Source organism: Talpa europaea (assembly GCF_964194135.1).
Source record: "Talpa europaea genome assembly, chromosome: 8".
Classification (NCBI taxonomy): Eukaryota; Metazoa; Chordata; class Mammalia; order Eulipotyphla; family Talpidae; genus Talpa; species Talpa europaea.
Window position 1 is genome coordinate 47,221,766 of NC_140075.1, and position 23,086 is coordinate 47,244,851.

The window sequence follows — 23,086 nt, forward strand, 5'->3', positions numbered from 1 at the left end:
ATCAAAAAATAAAGGGAATTAGAAAATCTAAAATCAGTAAGAGACTGGTTAAATAAATTTTCTCTTTTCTATATAATGGGATATAATACATTAATTTTAAATGATGGTACAAAGTATTGACTGACTTGAAAAAATGCTCACAATATACTGCTAAGTAAAAAAGACTGCAGAATAGCATGCCTGAGATAACCCAATTTTCTGAAAGATGCATATGCATACAAATAGAACTGGAAATGTTTATATGAAAGATTTAAGTGATCATCTGAGTGGTGGGATTATGGACAATTTAAAGTTTTCCTTTTTTTTAATTAGAATTTTAAAGTTCAAACCATAAAAGGGTTTTTTTTAAAAAAAATACTATGAATGACATATAATCATTGATCTAGAATCAGACAGTGTCTTCACCTGAAGTTATTCCAAGCATGGTTCCAATATTTGAATTAGAATAACATACAATATGCATAATTAGGAGCTTTAGCTATACAATTCTCTTTGGTTTTCAAAACATCCCAACACAAACTTAATCCTCATAGCAACCAAATGGGGATAGCTAATTCCCCTCCTAGATTATAGATGGGGAAGCTGAAGCTCAGAGCCCAGCTCTGAGCTGTCACTGTATGAACAGTTACGCTCCCTCTATATCTGCACAGGGCCTTAAACAACAACCTCCAATTCTGCTGCCACAAAACACTAAATGATAGAATCAAGCTTCAAATTACATTTAGTGTCACTTAGGTAGGGACAGGATAGATTTATCCAATGACTCATTGAGGCCATGAAGTTACTTTAGCATATGTTCACCTGGGCATATTAGCATGCATACATCACACACACACACACACACACACACACACACCCCACACACACACACACACAGACACTCAAGTTTACACATGTGCACTCACTTTTCTCTTTAAATATTCCATGGCTCCTACTTTATGTTGGGAAAACTACTTGTTTTATAAATGTGTTTTTGCTTTATACTTGACTCTCTTACCCAAATCTGAGAATATTATCCTCTAATCTCAAGTCTAATATTTCCTGTAATCAACTGGGGGCTGCTGGATTGAATGCAAACCAAGAATAGTGGTCCATAAAAAATTATTCAAAGCAGGAATTTAGAAAACCCAAATAAGGGATCAGGAAAAAGACTAATTACAATAAAGTAAAAATCAAAATCAACTATAAACCAGAGACACACTACTGGGGGGGAGAAGGGCGTAGGATCAAAACAAGGGTGTGGGAATTTTACGGGGACTATAACCAAGATGAAAATGCATACATCGTACAAAAATAAAAAATGATGTAAAAAAATATATTAAAATTAAAAAAAATAAAACAAAATATTCAAAAAGAAAAAAGTCATTGAAAAAAATTATTCTCCCTGTGAGAAACAAATGCAAAGTTTATGTTCGTGCCAGAATGTGGCCCTGGGCCCTCTGAATTAGAATGACACAAAGTACATGAACACTGTCCCTGGGCTCCACCTGAGATTTACTGACTAAAGATTCCCTAAGGTCCCCTATCCAGGAACTGCCACAAGGCTGCATCCTGCCTGCAGAGATGGCTCTCGACCCTACAGAGCACCATCTCAGAAGTGTTGAAAAAGATGTTTGGGTCCCTAAAATAATTAGAGAAAAGACTCAAGAGAGAGATTCTGAACAAGTTCAAGATTTTACCAAATATTGCAAGGACTTGAAATCCAGTGGCCATAAAATGCTATAAAAGAAATTCTGCACTGAAAGAACTGTCTAACTATAATGATCCATTTAGGAAGAATGCAAACTGGAATACCAGAAGGAAAGGGAAGCATTCAGAAAAACTAGAATTTCTACCCAAAAAAGGCTACAGAAGTTCCCCACAACATGTAGGCAAATATTCAAATGATACTCCACAACTCTAATATTCATAGAAACCACCTGAAAAATGGACTTAAGAGAAGGTACTGGATTTATCCTAAATTGTGGAAGTACTAAAGTTTATCTGAAATAAAGATTTTTTTAATTGCAAAATAAATAGACTCCTTAGGACTTTAGACCCAGCAGCAGCATTTTAACTAGTTGACGATGACGATCCTTTATTTAAGAATCACCAACAGAAATGCTAAGAGAGGTAGGGAATGATAAGGTCTTTAAACATCTGTCTATGTACAAGAATTTTAAGTCAGTTTTACTAACCGTTTCTGTGCAGTGCAGGGGCAATCATAATATTAGGGGGGGGAAAACTCTTATCTTTGTCCAAATAACCCAGGTAAGAAATGGTACCTGAAAAGAGTTTACTCCACAAATAGCAGTACAATGCCACACTCTTAGTGGAAAAAAAAACAACAAACAAACAGATTTTTACCTTACTGTTCATAGCAGCTGAGCATCCAGCCAACATAGTCAGAATTCAACCCAATTATGAGAAATCCCCATAAAGGGCAGGGGTGGTTAACCTGAATCTTACTTGGGAGGCAGTAACAACTATAGTCTGAAGGCAGCTAAATGTATTTTACCTAAATTATTTACCAAGCAAACAGCCTGCTGAGATGCAGCATCAAACACACTGGACTTATAAGTGAACCTCCACAGTGTTAATGTCAACTACTACAAAAAATTAAATGGAGGTTATTTCTGCAAGTGGGAGCCTTCGCCTTCTGAGAACCTCACCTACATAAGCTATTTCTCCCATACCATGGTCTGCAAGTTTCAAATTAACTGGAAAGGAGGTGGGGTTGGGGAGGCATCATGGAGCTTAAGACTGATTGCCTAGTCAAAGCCACTTAAAGTATGTCCTGTATTGTCCCCAGAATGCACATATCTGCCAGAGGGATTTAACCATCTTATCTTCAGAACACGGCTGCTTCCTCCTGACCTGCTCTCAGAAAAGGTGAAGCAATTTATCCCTGTGGAAAATAGTCTGGTACAGGTTGAGGTTGCAAGGGGCATCGGTTACTCAACATTTCTGCCCAGGATGTAGCTGAAGGATGAAGATTGAATACTCAGCTTCCCATGTCAGCACAGTCATCATCAATGATGCCCAGCGAGTGCCAATGTGGTAGGAAAGCTTTCAATTTAACAAAGGTAACACTGGCATAGACACCAGGAATGAGGTGCTGCCTCTCAAGATTTCCACTTCAGAGTTCTCAAGCTCCAGTGCATAGGGGCGTGATTGCTGGGTGGAAGTGCCAGGGTCTAAAAGAAACTATGTGGGTGGGGCAAAAGCATAAAGAAAAACCAACAAACCTGAATAGCGCTTTCTCTTCCACCCCATTCCTCTTAGGTTAGATGTAGGTCACAAAGTAATCTAAGCAAAGTTTCAGGCTCACATTGGGAACCAGTGATGGGAAGGGCAGGATGAGGGATCCTACAGAATGTGGATGAGAGCACAGAAAATTCTGTGACCCAGGCAGTTTTTAAATTTCCTTTCAAAACTAAGAGAAGTTTAAGTTTTCAAGATTGCTGTGGAACTAAGACATGAGGTTATTTGGCTCCCGACAGGACAAAGCACAAAGTATTAAAATATTTATTCCTTGAAAGAAAATAGCTAATCTCATGGGCTAACTACAAAAATGTTTCCACACTCCAATCTGGGGCATCCAAAAGGTCAGTCACTGTTCTAAAAACTAGTGAACCTGAAGTAACAGCTTCGCAAATGATGCCACAGGGAGGCGCCGCTGACAGCAGGACCCAAGCCAAAAACTCCAGGGTCGTGGGCCCCTTAAACCAACATTGTATTTTTAAAGCATAAAGAACACACACAGCCTAAAATAATGGCTGAATCAAAAACCACAAAATCTGCCTCCCGGAGTTTCCTCCCCCTCTCTGCGGGTGGAGACCCCAAGTCAGCTCTGCATCTGGCATTCCATGGAAAATGTGTGTCTCTATTGTCCATGGCAAGGAACCAAGAGGCCATTCTGAACAGGATGCTGACTCACATCTGCCAAGACACACTGATTGCACAAAGAAAATGGATTTCATTTTGTTTGATAAGGATTCAGGAGGCCCTCAGGGCAGGGGGGATGGGATGAAAAGTAAGGGAAAGCTTCCAGGTCCCCTCCTTACCTAGATCATGGGATAAACCAAGTCTAGGTTTAGATTACTGGGCATACTGCTATCAAACCTCAGAAAATTATCACCCATAACAAGAAAGTCAGAGGCAGGCCACAAAAAGAGAGGGCACAGATCCACGGGTATGGACAAGTGGACATAGTTTATTATAATAGCAGACATTTACTGAGCAGCTACTACATACCAGCATTTTACCAGCTACTTTACATAATTCTATCATGTAGTTTTCACCACATCTATGTGAGCTGGGTATTGTCAACCCCATTTCATTGATGAAGAAACCAAAGCTCACAGAAGGCAAGGACTTACCCCTGGTCACAGGAGCTAGTCAACTGTAGTGCTAGGATCCAAACCAGGATTAAAGACCCTAGATCACTACACTGGGCTATCTTGCCTCCTGTTACAGGAAATCATCCAAAGCTTGAAAAGAAGGCAAGAGTTACGAGTAAGCATATTACTCCCAGTGTGTCTATCTCTCCAGGTACGTGCTCTCACTGGACTTGCTACTTACCACTGATTAGGGCACAAGTTCTGTGGAGTTACAGGTTAACCTGTAGATTTGGTCCAGTGGCAAGGATAACCCCAAAGGTTGTGACACTAGGACCCTACAGGACATTGACAGTCTTGTGTTCAGCCCAGGAAACTTATCCCAACATTCTTTTCTCAGGGCCCAAAAACATGCAACCTCTCAAACTTTTACAGCAGCCTTATCTCAATGAGTTAAATAAATATTTGACATGTATTCACCCTATATTTATAGGAGTCACGTTTGTACTGTTTTGAAATTGTACTTTGATGCTTTTACCACACTCTTCCATCAAGTTCCTAGTGAGAATTTGGGATAGCAGTGTCTCTATACGTGACGGAACTGAACTCGGATTTAGTACATACATTTAATAATCTGTAGGTAATCATTTGCCACCCAGGAACAATGCATGGCATGGTCACTAAAGAGATGACCCACTGAGGTTTTTTAAACAGAAAGACCTAGAAGACTCTCTTCTGGGAAAGCCATTAATAACTCAGTGGGAGGAGGCAGTCCTCTGAACAAGCCTAAGACAATTCATCTGTCTACTGGGAGTGATTTCAGGGACAGAGAAGCACATGCCTGCATGTGCAGTTACCCAAAATTATCCTTCCCACCATCAGCCAGAGTGCTGGCTGGCCCAGAGGTCCGGCTGTCAGTCACCCCTCTGGATCATGCTGCAGAAGTGAGCACTGTCTCCACAAGGTCTCATCAGGAGTTGGACATCCATGTGGGTGAAGGTGCAAATGGAGGTTTTGGATGAATAGAAGCAAGAAATGTAGTGCACGGACAACCAGGTGGAACTCAGAACCTTGAGTTCTGGAGAGTACTAGCTACTCCCCATGCCTTAGTTTCTCAGCCCGTAAAACACAGTTCATAAGAATACTGAATTTATGGAACATAGAAAGGAATAGCTGAGTTAATAATTGGGACTGTATCTTCTACCTTGTCCATTTAGCTTCTCTGTTGTTTTTGCTTTTTGGTCTATGAAAATACAAGACATAGAACGAGAAACATTTTTGCCAAGCCCACACGGAGATGACTAATACTCAAGGCCTGGGAGATGGAATAGAAAACAAGCACTACACCGGCAGGGAAGAGACTGGGGAGTCCTGCACCTCTTCTAAATCTGGCAAAGGCGGAGTCATGGGCCCAACTCAAGGAAGTAGTTTAGCTAAGTGCCTGGAGAGAATTTTAGCTAAGTGCCTGGAGAGAAGGTTGGCCCAGAAGTCAGGTTTCTTCTGTTTCTATTTTGCTCTGATTTCACTTCAGCTGAGTTCCTTAGAATGGTTTTAATGTGCCAGGTACTTCGTAATCCCACTGGGTGCTTTAATAATCTAGAACGCTGTCTGCCTTCCAGACATAGTCACTCTACAGGACCAACAGGAAAACACTTGTTATACAACCACTCCAGATTCAAATCCATTAAAACTATAAATGAAGGAATATGCACAAAGTGCAAAGCACCACTGTGTTCCCTGCTACTCTATCAAGTCCCATGAGACAGAAAAACAATCTGAACAGATTCAAGAGGAACCAACATACCCACACTAACTCAATTAATAGTAAAAAGGTTACTATTTATTCTTAGCGTTGGGGATACCAGATGAGAATCTGCTTACTTTCATTGTCCCTGGGTGGCAGGGAAAAGAGGTAACAGTCTTTATAAAAATGAAAGCTGAGCAGCAACAAAAGCTAAAGCCTATAATTAGAAAGACAACTATGTTTTCATAAGCTTCTTGGTTCAGGCTTGGCATCTAACACAATCATCTAGAGAAAATATGTCATTGAATGTTTCTAAGAAAATCTGTGCTCAGAGTAAAGGTGGCCATGAATCAGGGCAAAGGTGGCCACGAATCAGGGCTGGTCCCTGTGTTCCCAGCAGCCCTATAAGCTGAGAACTCGGTATAAATTTGAACACCAAGGGAAAGACCCTGGCAACTTGGAAGATTCTCTTCCTTCCAGTTCGCAGCCATCAGGCCTTGGGCTACATGAATCACAAAGACTTCTCACAAACACACTCTCACTCAGACTCTTGTGGGTTTGGGCCCTCCTTGCCTGCCCCTCCCCTAGAGGAAAGAGGCTGTTTTTCAGAGCCAATCCATCTTCAGGAGAGAATATATTCCTAATTGCTATTTCAGCTGTATGAATACACCTCCAGGTGTGCAGGTGAAACCAAAAACACATATTCTCACTTGCCTTCCGCTGATGAGGGATGTTAGTTTTTTGACCATGCTGGAAATCTGTAGCAGTTCCATTTTATAAGAAAAAAAAAAAAAGTGCAAAATCTTGCTGCAGTTATGCTTCTATACTTGTGCTTGTAAGAAGAAGGGGAAAAATCACCCGCTTTTGCATCCCTTCCGGAGAACACAAATACTGCTAAAATCAAAACTGGCAATAATAATAGGGCAACTCATTACCCTCCCCTTCCAGAAAGAGAGAGACCAAAGCTGTACCAGTTTATTGGCACTTACACTAACTCTGGGGTTGTGCTGCTTCTAATTACAATCTATTTTATGTAGTCTAGATTCATCCTTTTCTAATTTAGCTGACTTTCCTTTCTAGTTATTTGGACCCATATGGTAAACCATTCACAGCTGTGTTGTACACTCCACAGTATATATTTAACCCAAGGCCAATCTAGACCAAGAGACTCCTACAGATTTAAGACTCAGAAACCTCTTGTTAATTAAGCAATATTACTACCTTTGCATGACTTTATTCAGTTTTTAACTAGACATAAATTAAGGTAAGTAATTGCATAGTCTATCTCAAGCTGAGCATGTACAAGACAATCATGCATTAGGCTTAGGTAACAGAAATGGTAAGATCCCTTCAAACTAGAACAAAGCAGACCTATGAAAGTGAGCTAAATTCATTTTGTGAAAGTGGATCAAGCTCAGCAGGGGATTCTGAGCCTTTCTGGATACTGTCCAGATTCTGGAACTGTCCTTTGATGCCTCGATTTGGCAGTCTTATGCACTTACCTGTGCGATCTGGTGTCTGCATAAACTTTGATTACTACTTGGGATAAATTTTTACCTTCTCACAGACCCAGGGGGTTTGTAAGTAAGATTAATGAAATAAAGTTCTTGCCCTCAAGCAGCTCAGATTCTGGTGATAAAGACAAACCCATACATTATTAATTAACCTTAACAATGTGACAAGAGCTACAAATGAGTACGTGTGTAATATGAGACTGATAGGAGGAATAATTGATACCATCTCCTCAGAGAAAGTTCACTGAAGAGGCTATATATGGGCTCCAGCAGAGAAGTGAAAGGGCATTATCTGGAGGTGAGAAGAGGACTGAAACTCCCACTAGAAGGGGCTGCACACTCCTGAAAGAGGTAGATTAGAGACGAAGCTAGAAAGAAAATGGATGAGGCAAAGAGGCCCACTGAAAGAACAGACACCTAATGGCCCAAGTGAGAGATAAGAGCTGCTCCAGAATCTTCCAGCCAGTCTGGGCAGTACCAGCCCTTTGATCTCACCCAGGTCTATCCCTGCTACTACTTCCTCCCCCGCCAGGCCTGTCCAGTTTACAATCCCTGTATTTAACAGAGGCCTCCCATGAAGGGTTTGAGGGGAAGCAGTGTTAAGTTGTGGCACAAGCTTCTCTATTACACTTAAGGTAGAAGATACTCTAAAAGGGAAGGCAAGATCTTAATTAGCTCATTTTTTAAAAGTGGTATTAGTTACCTAAAAATGCCAAGTGGTCCCAAGTGGAACTCACTGGGCATGAAGTCTACAAGAGAGGAAAAGGGACCTGCAACAGGACCACAATTATGACATGTAATTCACAGCAACAGAATCACGTCTAGAAAATGCTTTTCATCCCTGGAAATAGCTCATGGCAAAGAAAAATGTCCAATCCTGGCATGGAATGGCATAATACTGGGATGCTTGAAAATACAGGTGTGGGGCTCAAATTCTAGTGTGAATCAAGGCCAAGAGACCTGGAACATGTTAATCCCAATTGGAGTTTGTGATGATAGGATTAAGATTTACCTAAGATGACTGTTCCTGAAGAGCCTGGTGCAACGCCCTCCATAACAAGCACTCAATAAACAGTTGCAACCATGGTTGTGTGATGGTGATGTCAGTGGCTTTGGACCAAACTGCAAATCAGCCATCCAAATCTTAGCCCTCCAGACATTTCTGCTTGGGAACTAGTGTTTTTCTTCTAGCTCAGAAAAGGCCTAATGGTATTTTCATTACCATGGGAGTTTCAGCTGATACTGGAGTTCATTGTGCAATCTTTACATTCCAGCATGCTAAATGCTTTCTCAGGCAGGAATAAAAGCAGCCTTTGTCTCAAGCTTATAAAAGGCACCATCCTTGTCAGATGAGCTAACTGTTATATGAGTTAAGTGTGTGTTCTACAATGGCATGTTGGGAAACTCCAGGGATGTAGGCACACCCAAATAGTGAGACAGGGTGAGTTTTAGGAAAGTGGAGTGAGTGAGAGTGAGTGAGAGAGAGAGAGAGAGAGAGAGAGAGAGAGAGTGTGTGTGTGTGTGTGTGTGTGTGTGTAAGGTAACATTTTAAGCACTGGCTATATGTCAGGCCCCATGTGAAGTGCTTCATACTTCACAACAGCCCTGTGGAGTGGACACTTTGGTTAGCTCTACTTTAAAGTAAGGAAACTGAGGCTTAAGGATATTGTTTTCCAGAATCAAACAGCTAGTAAGTTAGTGATAAACTCAAGATTTGAACCATGATTTCACATGCTCTGGCTGCTACATTCCACCCAGAACTTTCAATAGTGCTATAAAGCCTGTACGTGTTGGTTTCATTTTCTCACTAGTGACTTCCTGACTTTTTTGCCAAGTATGGCCATTTAAAAGCACCAAAATAGAAAATTTGTTAAAGGTCTCATTGGTACACTTCATTGTTCTCCCTGCAGTTGTTCAGGCAGGGAGGTGGCCTCTGTGTAAGTTGAGTGGAGGCAGATGACGCAAAGCCCTCTGCCTCCTAAGAATCAGGAAAATCTAGAAACAAAGTCACGGATTTCTCCAAGGGTTTTAGGAACGGTGACCATGTAATTTCCCTGCAAAATGAGAATTCTGGGAGTAAAGGGGGGCACTATTGGTAAATATGTGGGCATACTCCAGACATGGTCACCCTATTAATAGGTTTCTAGGTCATCCTGGTTGAGGATCCTAGTCTTTCAGTGACCTGCATGAATTGCAGACAAGTGTTAGTGGGTTAAAGTGACTCTACCTTGAAGAGAACACTGCCCTGTGGCTCCTCAGCAAAGGTGTGAAGCCATAGCTGTTCTGATTCCAAATCAGATCTGGTCACTCTGGCCTAACAGTGAAGGCAGTGCTTTGTCCCAAACAGAGGAAAGTGTGGTGACACTTTAGAATCACCACAATAATTGCAATGCTGCCAGGGATTTGGGGGTGGGGCAACCTCAAAGATACGTGCTTCATTAACATAAGCCAAGAAAGTCTGAACATTTACCTTTGTGGAAGCAACATGATGACCCGAGCAGGTTCTCACTCAGACCTCACCAATTAAATGCTTATCTATTTTATTTTGAAAAGGAAGATTTATGCCTCTTGGTCCTCCCTTACTCCTTCTGGAACTTGAGGAAACATACTCATTCCAACAGCTCTTCTAATTCAGGCCCCAAACTTGAGGAGGGGCAAAACTTGAGCGGCAGAAAGTCCAGATTTTTTTACTCATTCAATCAATCTAAGAGCAAAGTGTGAAGATTTCCCAGTATTTTTCCAACAAATGAAATGGAATTCAAGGGGCTTTGGAATAAGAAAGGCCCTTAGGAATCACTATGACTAGCCTTTTCTTTATTAGGGAGACACTGAGACCTCAAAATGAAGAAGAGAACCCAAAGCACATACCCACAGCTCAGACTCCTGGCACTCAACTTGCACCTCTTTCCATGTTACTCCACTACTAGGTGAAAATACTTTCTCAAGTTTTACATCTTTTTCTTTCCAAAGAGGAAGAAGGGGTGGGGGCGAGTGAGTGAGAAAGAGTGGAAAAAAAGGAAGTGAAGCAGGTATGGGGTGGGGTGGGTTTGGAAGCACTTCACTGACAATTTCACATAATGTATGAAGATTTGAGTGAGAATCAAGAAACCACTAAAAATGCCTCAACCAGACCCTGTAGGGCCTACCTTTGGTCTTGATGGCTGTTTCAATGTTCAAAGCATCCCGTTCAGCATCGAAGTTGGTGTAGGCTTTGACTGATCCGTATGCACTTGCTGGAGCGTGCTAAGGTTAAAAGACAAACATCCTCAAATTACACACATTCAAAACCCTCTTGAAATATCAATTCCTAAAAGGGATTTTTCCCTACTGTTTCTTTTAGCAACTCAAGTCATTCTTAGACTAGATAAGTAGGTAAGTATTAACACGCCATTGCATAGAAAATAAAATACTTCATTGTTGCTACTAAGAATTCTTCTTCAAAAGGCTGAGCTAGTTTAGAACAGGCTATCTGTATTTCTACTTTTCATCTTACTTTCAGTGCAGGCTCAAAAGCAGACAATGCAAAGCCCAGCACTCCAAACTGCCCACTTATTTGGAAAAGGCTTTGAAGAGCATTAAACTGGACTGGCAACAGTTTGAAACAAGCTGAAATGTAGAGATGCCTGAATAACAAGTGTGTTTGGCCAAGTTTTTGCTACAGGCACATGAATTTCCACTGGGCCCAAGTTGCTGAGTTCACAGTTCTTTTAAAAAACAAATGTAGAACACCTGCCGTCTCTCCGACTATCAGATAATTAAGGGAAGTGTCTTTCTTCTCCACACCTCTACTTTGGTCATTGCTGAGGCATCACAGATGGTCAGGCCACATGTCCCACATCCTCTCCATGTCCACCAAGTTTCTGTTCCTCTCTCTCCTTTCTATCTCCTCTGCTGTCAAAACACAATCAGGGCCTCCCCTGGTGGCGCAGCGGTTGAGCTCTGGGCTGTGGAAGCTGCCCGCAACCTCTGCAGCACCAGTTCGATCCCCGGCCACCCGCAAGAGTCCCACATGGCACGCAGATCTCCTGCCGCGCAGATCTCCTGCCGCGACCGCTGCTCCTCTCAGCAGTGTATTTTGGTCCATCCGCCTGTTCCGTTCCCCGCTCTGGCTCTGGTGAATTCTCTCACCCTCCCACGCTTCCGACTGTACCCAGTGCTTGTATAAATAAATAAATAAATCTTAAAAAAAAAAAATCACAATCACATGTGCCAGCACTCTTGCTATTATTTCTTACTGCTTTTGAACAAGGCCCTCTCTCTTTCCAAGGAGAGCTTTTGAAAACCCGTTACCCTTCCTGATAGGATGAATCCACCCACCCCAAATTGAAGAAAGGACAATAGCAGAGGTCTGTATCATTTCTCTCCCTCCTATGAAATGTATCATTTCATATCCCTCCTATGAAATGCCCTTATAGGGCCTCCCGTGGTGGCGCAGGCCATTGAGCACCGCAATGTGAGGCTGTCCGCAGCCTCTGCAGCGCCAGTTCGATCCCAGCTGGCCGGCAAGGGTCCCACATGGTGCAGCAGACCTCTCCTGCCTCACCCACTGCTCCCCTCAGCAGTGTATTTCGTCAGTCTGCCTGTTCTGTTCCCCATTCTGTCTCTGGTGAATCCTCTTACCTTCCCGCGCATCTGGCCTGTACCCCAGTTCTTGTATCAATAAATAAAATAAATCTTTAAAAAAAAAAAAGGAAAGAAATGCCCTTATAGTTTCCCTCCTCTCTGCTATCCAGTTCCAAAGTAAAAGACAGACAATATGGTTTGGATTTGCTGATGGCCACTGGCCTTATCCACCACTGCCTCACCTTCAATGGCAAAGCTTGCCAGCCCCACCACCTTTGCCAGAACAGTGTGCCCATCACAACATGATGACTTTGCCCTGACTTACCCTTCTGCCCACTGGCATCATGTTAGAGGCACCCCAGCACCCACACCATTTGGTTTTATAGCATAGAGGTTGTACAGATAAGCCACTAAGATACCACCCTCTTACATGTCTTCCAGGATAAGCGAGAAATCTGAGTTCAAAACTAGGCAAATGTACTTGTGATCATCTTGGTCAAACAGTAAATCCAGTAAATATTTATAGCTCTGACATATAATGGATTATCACAGTATTTTCCACCAAATTTCACTACTTAAGCTTCCAGTGAGATTAACATGATAGAAATGGAGCACACATTCAGGGAAAGGTAAGGGCAAAGTGCCCTTTTGAAATACTATTTATGTTATATGGCTGCAAGATAGTGGGTGGAAATCTAAAGAAAAATATTTTTCTATGTATTAACTAGGCCATCAGTGATTTACAAAAGCAGGCAATGTGGTTGTTGGGTCATATAACACATGGCTTCATTTAGGAGGTGCTATGTTGTTTGATTCCAAAAACTGCAGTTGAGTAGGAGAAAGTTTATATCATTTTATAATATCTCTGAAAATAAAGTTAAATAGATAATTGAATCCACCACCTGTAAAATCCACTTATCTGAAAATCAAGTTATTGAGATAACAATAATTTTTTTCTTCCCTCAAAATATTGGAGAACATATGACCTTTTCTGTTACAGTCCTATCCTGCCTCGCAGAGTCAAGTGTTACATGAAAAGGGGTCTTCCTGGTGGCACAGGGATTAAAGACACGGCGCTATGGAGCTACTGGCAGTCACTGCAATATGAGTTCGATCCCAGCCAGGGAACTACCCACATGGCACAGCAGACGTCTCCTGTCTTGCCCACTGCTCCTCTCAGCAGTATATTTCAGTAGATCTGCCTGTTCTGCTCCCCAGTCTGTCTCTGATGAATCTTCTCATCTCCTACACTTCTGGCCTACACCCCAGTTCCTATATGCAAAAATAAACCTTTAAAAAATAAATCTTTAAATCTTTAAAAAAAAACATGTTACATGAAAAGCCCTTTCATGAACCTGATACTAAGAACAATGTAGTGAGTGGATCTACTAAGAAAAAATAATATTTAGCTTGTCTGGACTTGTCTGGATTTCAACATGCAATTTGTATTATTACCAACAACAGTGTATAGAAGTTCTAAGGGAAGGGCAAAAAAATATGTAAGCTGTGTAGTCTATACAACCTGTGCTTGCACCGACATCACCCATCTGAACAATTGATGGCAAGAACCACAGACAACAGAGAGAACCCTTGTGCTTTCAACCCACTGTGGCGTGCTTCTTTGTATTTTAATTTCTATGTGCATATTTAGAAATATCTGGAAGATGTGCCTACAAACCAGCATCACTCTGTTTTTGTAAAAACCATTTCTGCCAAGATGACCGGAAAAATATTTGATATTAGATCTTATATAATCATAATTTTTATGTACTTCATTCATATCTTCTTGGTTTTACAAGTATTCACAGTAACATAACTTCACATATAGCTTAACATTTTCATAATTGCAAAACAAAAATGCAAATGCATCAGAATTTCCAGTTTCACATATTTCCTCTGAAGGACAATTAAATAGACTTCTGAGGTCCCCAATAGCCAAAACAAAAAAGGTGCATGTTGAATTGTAATACTTTCATTAGTTAGTTTAGAAAAAAAGAACTAACATCCTAGTTCTTTTGAAGAAAAGCTCTCCCAGCTGCTAAAAAGAAAATAAAAGTATTAAGTCCTTATCTGGAATAATTTCCTGGATGCTGTAAGAAATCCAAAACATACAGGATGATTTTTTATGTGACTGTAGCTTATGGCAACCATTAATAAAATTCTAAGGCATGACATTAAATTATTTATCACCAAAACAATAACTACCAATGACATGCTAAATATATAGGATAAAATTCCAGTCACTAGTGATGTCCCATTTTAATGTGATCCTAAAAAGGTTTCTAGTGCCATAACATTTCTTTCAAATTGAACTAGCAGGAACAGCGAATGTAATTAGGAACAAAGCGAGGGAATGCATGTCTGAAATTTATCCCTATTTTCTTTAGATATACAAGGAAAGCAGTTACCCAGAGATGTTCAGTTTGCAAAACGACACAAAGTGAAAATGATATACTTACATCACCCTCCAAGCTGAGCTTGCACAGAATCTCGTGAACTGTAGACATTTTGAAAGAAGCTGTTTAAAAAAAAACACATAACAAAGTCTTTATGAAGGTTTATGAGATTTTTCTTTCCCCTGAAGCACAATGATTCATTATACTAATCTCTACTTCTTGGACCATTTCATCTGAAGATATTAGAGTAATTTTTACAAATAGATGCAATTCCCATCTTATGACTGGGAAAATTAAAACTTGAAGGTGATTTGCCTTAGATTTGGAATGGACTACTGAACTAGCCATAGCCAGTCTTTGTCTTCCCCTCTTTACAAACAGACCTTGGGGAAATTGATGTGTGAATACAAAAGCAAAATGCTCCCTAAGGCTAATGCAACTTGTTCAAACAGGGTAAAATTGAGTTTTCCACTTCTCACAAAAAGTGATAAATTTGTCAAACCAGCCACTACTTCTCACCAGCAGTTTAACATATTGAAAAAGGCCTGAAAACTATGGTGTTAACTGAAGTCAATCATTTTTTTCAAGCTGGCCCACTTCTAAATGACATCCTCTATAACTCCCCATAATTATTTTCTTAATTCAATGATGCTCAAAGAAGGTATTAAACTGTTTGTGAGAAATACAATGGACAAATTTTGTCATCAACTCATTCCTTTAATAAAAGGCTGAATTCCTTGTATTTAAGATTCAAAATGGCTGAAATGAAGTCACATTCTAGTTAATACATTAAATAGGGCAGTGACACCATAGCTTGATGAATGGGCTTTTCAGCTTTGCAATCACACAGTTCTCAGAATTGATACACCAATGCTTGCCAATAAGGAGAGCTCAATTGGCAGGAAATTTATCTCAACTGAGATAAAACAGGTCATTCAGCATCCCCCAAATAAAGAAAATAGCTGAGCCACATCACAAAACAGTGACATCTGAATTGCAGCAAGCCAACTCCTGTTTTGGTCTCTTTTTGCTTAATATTCTTTGATTGAGGAAATTGTGCCCATGCAAATTCAGTTCTCCATTCTTTTCCAGAAGTTTGCTTAACCTAAATATCTTCATAAAACTGGAATGGAGTGTCCGACATAAATATCTGCCGACCTATCAGAAGACTTTAGACTAAGCAATTCCAAGGTGTAGGTGGGGGAATGTAGAGGAGAGAACTTGCCTTTATTTGTGGCTAAGGATATACTTCCGAGATTTGCATCCTGAAAGCTCTCCTAGACCACTCCTCTTTTCTTGATATTCACAGAAACCTTTTTTTTTTTTTTGTGGGACCCTCACTGGCGACCGGGAATGAATCAGCATGCTGCAGAGGCTGCAGGCAGCCTTGCAGCCAGCTCTCAACTGCTGCGCCACCAGGGGAGGCCCCACAGAAACTTTTTAAGCACAGCAATAAAAAAAAAAAAAAAAAAAAAAAAAAAAAAAAAAATCACAGTTGTTCCAATTTCCTACTCCCAAAACTCACAGAACACCCTTCACTCCCCACATGTCCCACTGCTAGGATATAATCCTGGTTTGCAAAAATCTTCCCCTATATAAACTGTGGCACATCCAGATAATGGAATATTACTCGGCCCTAAAAGGAAAGATCAAGCCACAAACAAACATGGAAGAATCTTAAATATATATTATTAAGTGAAAGAAGTCTTTGAAAAGATTATATACTGTATGATTCTAACTATCTGACATTCTGGAAAAGGCAAAGCCAGGGCACTGGTAAACGGATCAGTGGTTGCTAGAGAATAGGTGGGAGAGGAGAGTGAACAGCCACCGAACAGAGAATTTTTAGAGCCATGAGACTATTCTATACTATACTATAACAATGGGTAACACTGTACACTTATCAAAATCCAGAGAATGTTTAACACCAAGAGTGAATCCTAATGCCATTGAGTGACAACGATGTGTCAATGTAAGTTCAATAAACTGTCACCAATGTACTACTCTGGTACGGGTGTAAGAACAGAGAAGGTTATGCGTGTGCAGGGAAGGGAATATGTGGGAACTTTCTCTTATTATGCACTCAATGTTGCTGTCACCCTACAACTGCTCTAAAAAAAAAACCCTATTTTTTTAAAAAAAAAAAGTCTTGCTCTATAGCTGGTCTGTCCAATATTGTCCAATACATTCACGTGTGGCTATCAAGCATTTGAAAAGTATACAGTTCAAAGTGATGTGTGCTATTAAGTACACACCACATTTTAAAGACTTAATATGAAAAAATGTAAAATCTCTCAATAATTTTATATTGATTATATATCACATTTATGATGATGGGAGTAACTGGGTTAAATGAAACATATTATTTAAATTTAATTTCACCTCTTTTACTTTTTTTTTAAAATATGGCTACTAGAAAATTTACAAATGCATGTGCTGCTCGCATTCTACTTCTTCTGGGCAGTGCTGGTCTAAAGAATCCCATGACACTGTGGACCAATCCTAGTCCTGAAACTTAGTAGCAGCCAGATCAGTTGGAGACTAAGTTTGAAATGTCTTATCAGAACAGACAAGTTTGAGTCTGACTTGATGGCACAAGAAATCTCCAACGACAACTTGGGGCAAGAAACATTCCAGAGAATAACCAAAACGGAAATGAATTTCCCAGACACTGAACCACACAAGTCTCAGATTTGACTTTACCCTTAAGACTAAGTCAGAGGGCCTCCCCAGTGGCGCAGCGGTTGAGCGCTGGGTTGTGAAGCTGCCCGCAGCCTCTGCAGCGCTGGTTCGATCCCCGGCTGCTCCCCGGCCACTGGTGGAGGGTCCCACATGGCGCGCAGACCTCTCCTGCCGCCCACTGCTCCCCTCAGCAGTGCACTTCGGTCCTTCTGCCTGCTCTGCTCCCCGCTCTGGCTCTGGTGAATTCTCTCACCCTCCCGCGCTTCTGATTGTACCCAGTGCTTGTATAAACAAAACAAAGAAACAAACAAATAAATAAAACATGCCTCTATAAAAAAAAAAAAAAGCAGCTAAGTCAGAACTGGACTAGGTCTGCAATGAGGAATAATCTGTTGTCATATACCTTGCAGAGTTTTAGTCCCCACTGTAAACAGTTAAGAAATAAAAATACAGGGGCCTCCCCGGTAGCGTAGTGGTTGAGCGCTGGGTTGCGAAGCTGCCCGCAGCGCTGGTTTGATCCCCGGCTGCTCCCAGGCCACTGGAGGAGGGTCCCGCATGGCGCGCAGACCTCGCCTGCCGCCCGCTGCTCCCCTCAGCAGTGTACTTCGGTCCTTCTGCCTGCTCTGCTCCTTGCTCTGGCTCTGGTGAATTCTCTCACCCTCCCGCGCTTCTGACTGTACCCAGTGCTTGTATAAATAAATAAATCTTTAAAAAAAAAAAAAGAAATAAAAATACAAACACAAAACCCAAAATAAGGGGCCAGCAAGTCAGAGTTGCAAAGAGTTATTCATACTTATAAAGAATTACAGATAAAATCCTGCCTATTTATTAAATCAAGTACCTCACATTGGTCCTGATGGTTAGGGAGGGAAAATCTCCACCACAGATGCTCAGTAAGTTTTTATTGTGCAATTCTTTCAGGTTGTCTTTCCAGCTCTCTTGACAGAAAACACCAGCCTTGGTGTCTTCTACTAGATTCCTTTAATCCACAGCAACCTGACTCTGGTTTCCTCCCCATCTCCTTACCCTCACCACCACTTTCTAGTTCCAGAGAGACCCTTGACCATTACTCAAGTCACTACTACTCTGACCTCTCCTATAACTGGTTGGCTTCAGCCCCACCCTCCTCCTCCGTTCTCCAGGGCTCTCTCCCACCTTTCAATGTTAGAATACTTTGATTCATTCATGAGCAAAAGTGTACCAAATGGCTGCCATGTACCAACTATTCAAATAATAAATATATAATTATAATTCGAGACAGTAGGGAGTATTTTACTTGTGTCCCCCATAGAGTTCCAGTTTCCTCACAGGGAGCAGCCGGGGATCGAATCGGCGCTGCGGAGGCTGTGGGCAGCTTCGCAGCTCAGAGCTCAACCGCTTCGCCACCAGGGAGGCCCTTCCTCACAGGTTTAAAGGTACACTGTACACTCTCATTGCTAATTAACTTTTGGAAACAATGAGTTGCTATTTTGTAAAATTAATATTTATATTTCTCTTATTTATTACTGTTCTGTAGAAAAAGCAAAAATATCATAGTAACCATGAAGCAATATCCATGAAGTTTGCTCTAAGCAAGTGTCTTTTGTATCCATATAAACATTTCATGCACTTTAACAGCAAACATATTTTCACCTTAGAAGTAAAATCTGGCCCTCCTTTCTAAACTACATCCACACTCTTGGTAATGCAAAGTCATTTTGTAGACATTGATTAGTCTCTAGAAGAAGCTGTCAACTTTACTCATAATGTTTGGTAGAACATTAGGTTAAAAACATTTGAGGACCTCCCTGGTGGTGCAAGGAGTTAAGTCTCAGCATTATGAAGCTATCTATCAGTAGCCACTGCAGCACGAGTTTGATCCCCAGCCAGGGAGCTGACCCACATAGCGCAACAGACCTCTCCTGTCTCACCTGCTGCTTCCCTCAGCAGTGTATTTCAGTGAATCCGTCTGTTCTGTTCCTGCTTCTCATTCTGTGTCTTTTACACACACACCCACACCTCTGGCCTACACCCCAACTCTTGTATGCATAAATAAATAAAATCTTTTAAAAACAAACAAAAAACATTTGACTAATGATAATGTGTCAGTGTGCTGCTCCCCTTAAACTGGAAAAGAAAGTCGTGGCATTGCTACTGTAGGCTACAAACACTGGTGACATTCAAGTAAGCAATAACAAACTCCTTACAAGCACACACTCAGCCTGCACTAAATTAGGGTGTGGGGGGCACACACAAAACTCTAAAACACAGATTCCATCCCCACCAGACCTTCAAGCCCTCTTTCCCTTCTTGCTCCAGGGAGACATCTGAGAAATAGGGCAGGTCACCAGCTAAAGAGTAACAGAGGCAAGGCCAGAATCTAGGTCTCTGACTCTTGGGTCACTGCCCTTTCACCTACCGCAATGTTCTTCATCCCAAGAGAGTAACACAGGGAGAGAAAGATAAAACCAAACCAGTGAGATCAGCTAAGTCTTAATGATGAAGTAATAGCTAAGGCAATCACCCTGGAAGTTTCTAGCCAAAGAAAACAAGAGAGGGAGCCTGAGGAGATGGGGTGGGGAGAATGTTCCCTGGTGGTGGGGCAGAAACCAAGAAGACAGGCTTAAAACAAGCCAGTCTAATGTGGTGCCCTTAGCGGGTCTAAAAGAGAAATTTCTTAATGGTGCAAATTCAAGCTTGGCTAAAAAAATGCCAGTGGGTCAGAACTCAAGTGACTTATTCCCAATACTCATAATATTTGTTCACCGTAATAATTTTTCATTCAAAATAATGAAATAGCTCTGCCTTAGTACACCTATTATTTTGAAAGAGAATAAAATGAAATCTACAAGATGCACAGACAATTCCACCCCAAGGACTCCTTATCACACTATAAAATCGACAAGTGCATTAAAAGCAGGAGCATCACACATTTTCTGGCTGCCTTCTCTGCAGAATATGAACATAAACATGGCAGCCTGCATCACTCTTTCCAACATTTCAACCTCACCCATATCTCCAACTGGTTTCAACTCGCAAAAAAGAAAAAAAAATCAGCAAATTCAATCTGTTGATGAGCATCTCTACACACCAGGAATTTCCATTCCCAGGGAAGGGCTGGGTAACTAGACAAGATCATTAAAATAGCTGTTATCATCAGGGCAAGACTTCAGTTTAAGAAAATCGAGAGATACAGAGGCTCTTACCGAAAGAGCCACACCTACTTGAGACTAGTTTGAAATAATTCATCCCTGGGTGCTATACCCTAATGAAGGGAACAGAACAGTTTGTTCTGGCCTTGAAAATACCACTAAATGTAATATTTTAAAATTGAAGTAACACTGCTTTATGACATTATATAGATTTCAGGTGTGTATCACTGAAAATCAATGTTTTTTTTTTCTTTTTTTATAATTTAATTAATTTATTTTTTTAAATAATAAATTTTATTTTTATATTCCCCCATACAATTGCAAACCCCCCCATTCTGACCCCAATCCCTCCCCTCCCACCCCCCACCCCCCAAAAAGTGTCTCTGGTTCATAGTTTTTGTTGATTTTGAGAAAATCAATGTTTTTATGCTACATTAAGTTCACTAAAAGTCCAGTTCTATCCTTATCATACCATTGTCCCTTTCCACCTGACTAACCTGCTCGCCTAAACAAAGCTGTTCATTGCCTGGCTAGAAAAGCTCTTAGAATGCAGAGTTAGGCACTAGCAAAATCTGTGCAACTGCGGGAAAAAAAAATTATATTCAACATAAAGAAAATCTTCAGGATGATAATTAGAGTTTGCTCTATTTTGCATTTTCCACAATAACCCCAAATAAAGCCGGTATAAAGACCCATTCCCTGAGTGGTAATAATGGATGTTCCTAACAAAGCCCAACAAATTTTATTGTATTCTATTGTTTCACTTCAAATACATAGTTACAACAAAAAGAGTTTGGACTTCTCCCCAAAAAAGAAGAAAAAAAAAAAAAGAAAAAGAAAACCTAAAAGTCAACACTTCAATGGCAAAAACAAGTTCTACTGAAATGAATTATGACCTAGCTCCAGAAAGTCCAAATATTAATTAGCAAAAACAAAAACATGTTTCAATAGGCATAGTCTGCACAGCCCAACCTGAATATGATCCAGCCGTTTGAGGAACACACCCACTGTAGTTTAAACGTGGACTGTTGAGTGTTGACTTGTGCCACAAAACACATCCCTAGCAACCAGGGTGAATCAATCAGGGGCTTGATGACACAAACGAGGATTTTTAAAGCAAAAAAATGTGTGGGGGTGGGAGGATGGGTTGGGTTTCCCCACCAAAGCCCTTACTGTACTCAGTCCAGGGACTACAGGGACAGAGAGGAATTTGAAACTAAGAAGGGGGGGGAGGATTTGCATCAGTGGGGAAGGACATGGAGTTCCCACTGTACTCTGCACCCTCCTAAAGCATTTCTATGTAACAGAAACTTCCTGAAAGCACACTCTTTTCTCCTTAGCTTTATGGTCTTGATTAATGCCTGAGTCACAAGGCCAAGTCATTCCCCAGGATTTCTGGAATTCTGCCCAGTGGCCTTGATCAGAGTGAGCAGAAGAGTCACCATAGCTCTTGCTCTGGCTTGTGTCTGTTCTGCCTGATCTGAGTCAATATTTGTTTGCTATCCACGGACACATTGCAGCTTCTTGCTCTCAGAACTCTCTCTGCCCAACTCCTGATCTAGGATTGGAGTGGGTGGAAAGAGACTGGCAGGAAGAATGACATCACTTGGCATGAAGCACTCTCAGGGTTGGGAAATCCAAGCCTTCACATCTACAAACTCAATTTTAGTGTTTTATGACCCACATATTGTATTTCCACTGGGGCCCTGCTGCCTGCAGAAAAAAAAAAATCTAAACTCAGCATTTCAGATCTTCCATACGCTGAACTTTACCTAAATCCTCCCACCACAACCAAGAAAGATTGGCCTAGTAGTTCTTCAAACACACTCAGTATTCTCTAGTTACCTCTGGTTCTCCAATTTCCCTCTGGGAACACTCAATGTGGGTCAGCTGATATTCTCATGTGATTTCAGGTTAGAAAAAAATAGTGTTACCTTTTCTCCCATACCTTTCCCTGCTCTGTGCTCAAGTCTCTCTTGATATGTCTGTGAAACACCAGAGTTGAGTATATAAAGGCAGTCTTCCAGCCTATCTGCCCACAGGGTTTCTGTCTCATTTACTCCATTTTCCCCATGGGTCTGAAGTCAGTGCCTAGCACACTTAAGCATTCAAATGCATTTTGGGGATGCATTACATATACTAGGTATTTCTATAATGTCTTCCTCAATTGTCTTCCTCGCCCTCAGACTGAGTATCTCAAATGCAGCTCCAATGTCTACACAAAGCAGGAGGTGTAAATTCCAGCCTCTGTTCAAACCCTTGTAAAACTTGGCAGATCCCTTCAGAGGTAGCCTCTTTCTCATCACAAAAGACAGCCCAGCACCTCACCTCAACCTCTACCGTGAAAGGGATGATGGGGTCCTATCTCTGCCGCGGGAAGTGTAGAAATGTAACCTATATCTCTGATGACAAAGAAAGGCAAGGAGGAAGCAAGGGCGGATTTATAAATGGCTTTAGGACTCAGATTCCCTTTGAGCTGTGAGTGTGTAGATAGGGGTGTGGCAGGGAGACAAAGAGCAAAGGTTCCACTTCATAACTATTCCCTTGAGTATGAACTTTCCACATCAAGCCTGGGATTTAGAACTGAGACTGCTTGGATGCCATGTACTTCTCTGACAAAACCGAGTTCAGCTGTTTTAAAAATCTTGGGGGTATATCCTAGAAGGGAGATTGCAAGATAATCTCAGTGGAACCATCCAGAAAAACAAGCCTGGGCCATCTTGACCCCTACTTCTGA

General features: G+C 41.2%; 1 protein-coding gene and 1 pseudogene across 2 annotated transcripts in view; one reads left to right on the plus strand and one right to left on the minus strand.

Moving 5' to 3' along the window:
- Window positions 1-14,647, minus strand: part of ANXA2 (annexin A2) — a gene marked incomplete at its 5' end in the record, with an annotated part of 31,281 nt that extends 16,634 nt beyond the window's left edge. Inside the window, 2 exons of the mRNA XM_084239810.1 lie at window positions 10,724-10,820; window positions 14,600-14,647. Of these exons, the coding sequence (XP_084095936.1) occupies window positions 10,724-10,820; window positions 14,600-14,647 (145 nt within the window). The remainder of the gene's footprint in view (window positions 1-10,723; window positions 10,821-14,599) is intronic.
- Window positions 1,564-1,887, plus strand: LOC311176087 (COX assembly mitochondrial protein homolog; annotated as a pseudogene). Its single transcript has one exon. The product of its transcript is annotated as a COX assembly mitochondrial protein homolog (transcript).
- Window positions 14,648-23,086: the final 8,439 nt, after the last annotated feature.